Source organism: Gymnogyps californianus, chromosome 6 (assembly GCF_018139145.2).
Source record: "Gymnogyps californianus isolate 813 chromosome 6, ASM1813914v2, whole genome shotgun sequence".
Classification (NCBI taxonomy): Eukaryota; Metazoa; Chordata; class Aves; order Accipitriformes; family Cathartidae; genus Gymnogyps; species Gymnogyps californianus.
In genome coordinates this window covers 1,863,843-1,867,500 of record NC_059476.1, presented here as the reverse complement: position 1 = coordinate 1,867,500, position 3,658 = coordinate 1,863,843, and the positions used below count along the sequence as shown (strand labels likewise).

The 3,658-nt window shown below is 48.3% G+C and overlaps 1 protein-coding gene across 10 annotated transcripts in view; it reads right to left on the bottom strand.

Annotated features, from left to right (window-relative positions):
* The window catches only part of EBF3 (EBF transcription factor 3), a 120,041-nt gene extending 116,647 nt beyond the window's left edge, over nt 1-3,394 (bottom strand). For all 10 annotated transcript variants that reach the window (XM_050898599.1, XM_050898598.1, XM_050898604.1 and 7 more), the window contains exons 1-4: nt 3,261-3,394; nt 2,867-3,023; nt 2,364-2,427; nt 1,560-1,615 (exon numbers count right to left, since the gene is read on the bottom strand). In XM_050898599.1, the coding sequence (XP_050754556.1) occupies nt 1,560-1,615; nt 2,364-2,427; nt 2,867-3,023; nt 3,261-3,394 (411 nt within the window). The remainder of the gene's footprint in view (nt 1-1,559; nt 1,616-2,363; nt 2,428-2,866; nt 3,024-3,260) is intronic.
* Between the last annotated feature and the right edge of the window lie 264 nt (nt 3,395-3,658).

The following is a 3,658-nucleotide window of genomic DNA, read 5'->3' as shown; positions in this document are numbered from 1 at the left end:
AGCACTCTTTCTGCTGCAAAGGTACGGAGCCTAAATGAACAATAAAAGTGTACTTAAAACGTATCCCCTTTGCTCCTTTATTCATCGGTAGCGAAACTTATAGCCACCTATGTAAGCCTCTTAATTAGACTACTACAGCGATTTCCGAAAACATTTAGCCGCTATATACAAAGGAAATAAACCCACATTGTCAACTCGAGAGCGCTCCAGAGTTTAAAAGGGCTCCTCTGTAACCTATTGAAATAATTATTGAAGGGTACAACGCCTTCGTCTTTGTCAGAGTAATTGTACTTCGCCTGTCAGCTCTGCTTTTCTCCGGGAGGAAATCGCACCGGTTTGCTACTGGAGGCATTTAGATCCAACCCGATTTTAGCCAAGAGAAGAAGAAAGTTTCTGCGGGGCGGGCGGGGAGCGCGGCCGTGCCCGCCGCCTGCGCGGGGTACCGGCTCCGCTCCCGCGGCCGCTCCGCTCCCGCGGCCCGGCCCTGCCCGGGGGAAGGTCCCGGCTGCCCCTCGCTCGGGGATCGCAAAGTTAGCAAAAACACGACATGTGGGCAGGCTTGCCTCGGCCGGGAGTGCAAAGCACGCCGGGGGTGTTCAACACCGGCAGATTGGTGGAATGGTTTTAATTTCCATCTCTGGTATCTGATTTCCAGAACACTGGGAATTATTCTCCATTCTCACCTTCCTCCCCACACATCCCCGCTTCCCAAAAAAAAAAAAAAAAAAAAAATCCTGAAATGTCTCTCCGGAAAAATAATAATAATAAAAAAAGTTGATTAAATCCAAAGCTAGCAAGTAGCTTTCTGTCTTTAATTGCTGTGGTGCAACGCTGATAACACGTAGTTATCATCGGAAAAGTTGACCAAGACAGGTTAAATAATTTAATAAGGAACTGCTTGTAATTATGTTATTTACAAGGTATGACAGAGGTTTGAGGAAGAAACAGAAGCTGATCTCAGGGAAACGGACGGGTTTGGGTGACCCCTGGAGCATGGAGTTTGAATTATGGAGATGGGGGGCTGAGAGGTGAATATGGACTAGAGGAGAACAAGATGACTTTTCACCTCAGCACATTTAACTTTTAAATCCAAATAAACGTCTCGCGTTACTAGATCATCGCGTTATAAAAGAAAAGGACTAATCCCGGCCGGTTTCGGAGTGCCTAGGAAGGGGGCTGCCCTTTTCCCACCGAGGAAAAATATCGCCAAGAAAAGTTGCAAAGGGGGAAAAGTACATTTAAAAATAAACCTGGGCAACTTGATGGGTTTTTTCCTTTCCTCTCTCCCTTGCTAAATTAATTATATCAAACATCTGTTCACATGACGTTGTACTTAATGCCACACGCACTACTTAATGATGCCAACGCTTCCTCGAAGAGCAACAACACGGCTTTTTCGCTTTTTAAAATATCCTCCCGTAACAGGTATCTGAATTACTCGCTCAGGTAAATTAAAAGTAGGTGCGGTCTGCCGGCTTAACATCCTCCCCCGCCCCCCAAGCAAGGGCAAAACACAAACTTAGTAACTCGCGTGTTAAGAAAAGCGTAAACTTTCTCACCTGTTTGGTCATTGAGTCTATTAGACGAACATACAGGTCCTGCTCTGTCCTAACTCCTGGGGAGGGAAAGCAGAGACAAATTCCTATCAGGATTTCAATAGCGAACCACCCAAATTACATAATGAAAGCATGAGGTCAGGCAATTAACTTGCAATGGACAGGGATCGGCACTCGCGCCAGGCTTCAAAATAAAATTTAAAAAAAAAAAAAAAAAAAGAAGGGGGGAAAAAAAAAAGAAAAGCCAGAAATCACCTAGTGACAGAGTTCTCCTCCACTCCTGAACCTGGCCCTGCGGGGGCCGTGCCCCAGAAAGCGCCCCCGGCCAGGCTTGCTGCCGGACCCACGGCCACGGTGTCGGGGGAAACACGCGGGACCAGCGGCGGTCCGGGCGCTGGGACTGACAGACAGCGCATCCCCCCGCGGGCTTTTCTCGCGTGTGGGGAACGGGCTCCGCCGGGGCCGGGGCTCCGCTCTGCCTGCTCCGTGCGCTCACCCCGTCCCAATAATTACCATTAATTCGCAAAACTGAAAAAAGTCACTTAAAAGTGATGTTCTGCTGGAGCAGCTATCGATCCCCTTTTTTACTTTCCACTTCAAGACCAACCGGTTAATCATGTGAAGTACCATTGACTTATTGATCGTTTATGTTTTGTTTTCCTTATATGCCAAGGAAAGAGCCGTGTTTACATGCGTGTAATTTTAATCTCAAAATCTTTATATATCCTTTTCCGAAAGGCCTTGAAAAAGAAAGTAAGACTTTTCTGCGGCACACGGACGTTCAAAAACGAGGTAACGACAACTTACCATTGCTATACAATAACTGAAGTTTATAATGAATTCCATTGTTAGTTTTTTCATTGTTTGGCTCCTGCAAGTAACGATAAATAATTACATTTAGCATGAAAAATATCTCCCTCCTCCTGACGCACATTTTTCTCGTCCCTGAAGCGGCTCGGAATTAACAGTTTGCAGAGATTCAGCCCACGGTCACTTTTGTGGAGCCCTGATGATGTCATTATCTCGGCGCAAATCTGTCATGTTTAGCCGTTTTCCCTGCGTTAAAATAAGTCGGGGACGCGGCGGTAAGTTTCTAACCCCGGGATCTATTCGGAGCGGCCGCAATAACGGGGGGAACCCGCACGTGGTCTGGGCGCCTCTGGAGTACTGTTAGGGCTGCGGCGGCTGGAAATTAGCTGTGAGCAATTAGATCACACTTAAACGGGCTGGTTTTTCTTTTTTCTTTTTTTTTTCCCTTTTTTTTTTCCTTTTTTTTTTTTTTTAAATAATAAGGTAACAGGCAGACTTACTTTCTCTTTCTCCACAAAGTCCACAAAAGCTGTTCTCTCAATCTCCACTGGCTGCCCCTGCCTGTCGTACAGAGCTAAGACGAAGTGGAAAAAATTGGATTTTCTGAGATTGGAAGGCGGCTGTTTCTCGAAATGTGCCCGAGCCAGCCCCACGCCGCTGCGGGAGAAAACAAGACAAGGCGTGGGTGAGAGCGGCCGGCGCGGCGGGAAGGGGCGCGCAGGCACCGCGGCCGCGGGGGGATGCGGGGAGCGCGGAGCGGCGCGGAGCGGGGAGGCTGTAACTGATACGGGGCGGGCGGGGGGGGGGGTGGTGGTTGGGGGGGGGGGGGGATTTACGGCCGGGATGAGAAATACAGGAGGAGAAAACCGCCGGGAGAGGATTTGGCAGACGTACCTTTGGGCGGCCGTGTTAGCATCCACTACCCCAGCAGTATGCATCCATGAGCGGACGGGATTCATCCCACTGCCCAGCGGTTCTTCTTTCATGGTCGTCCCACCTCTTGGTATATTTTCCTGAATCCCAAACATTAAAACAAATTTGGGCAAAACCAGCTCCTAACCAAAAGGGGTTAAAATTGAGGGAAATGTCAGATACGGGGTGGGTTGGTTGTTGCTTGATTTTCTCTCTCTCTCTCTCTCTCTCTCTCTCTCCTTGGCGCCTGGAATATAAGAGATGACTTTACTCCCTGTGATCAGTAGGAGAAAAGCCCAGTTCAAGTCTTGCTTCCTTCTTCAATCTGTCCTGTATTGGCACGACATAAACAATTTACTGAGTACTTCTGTGCAGCGAGT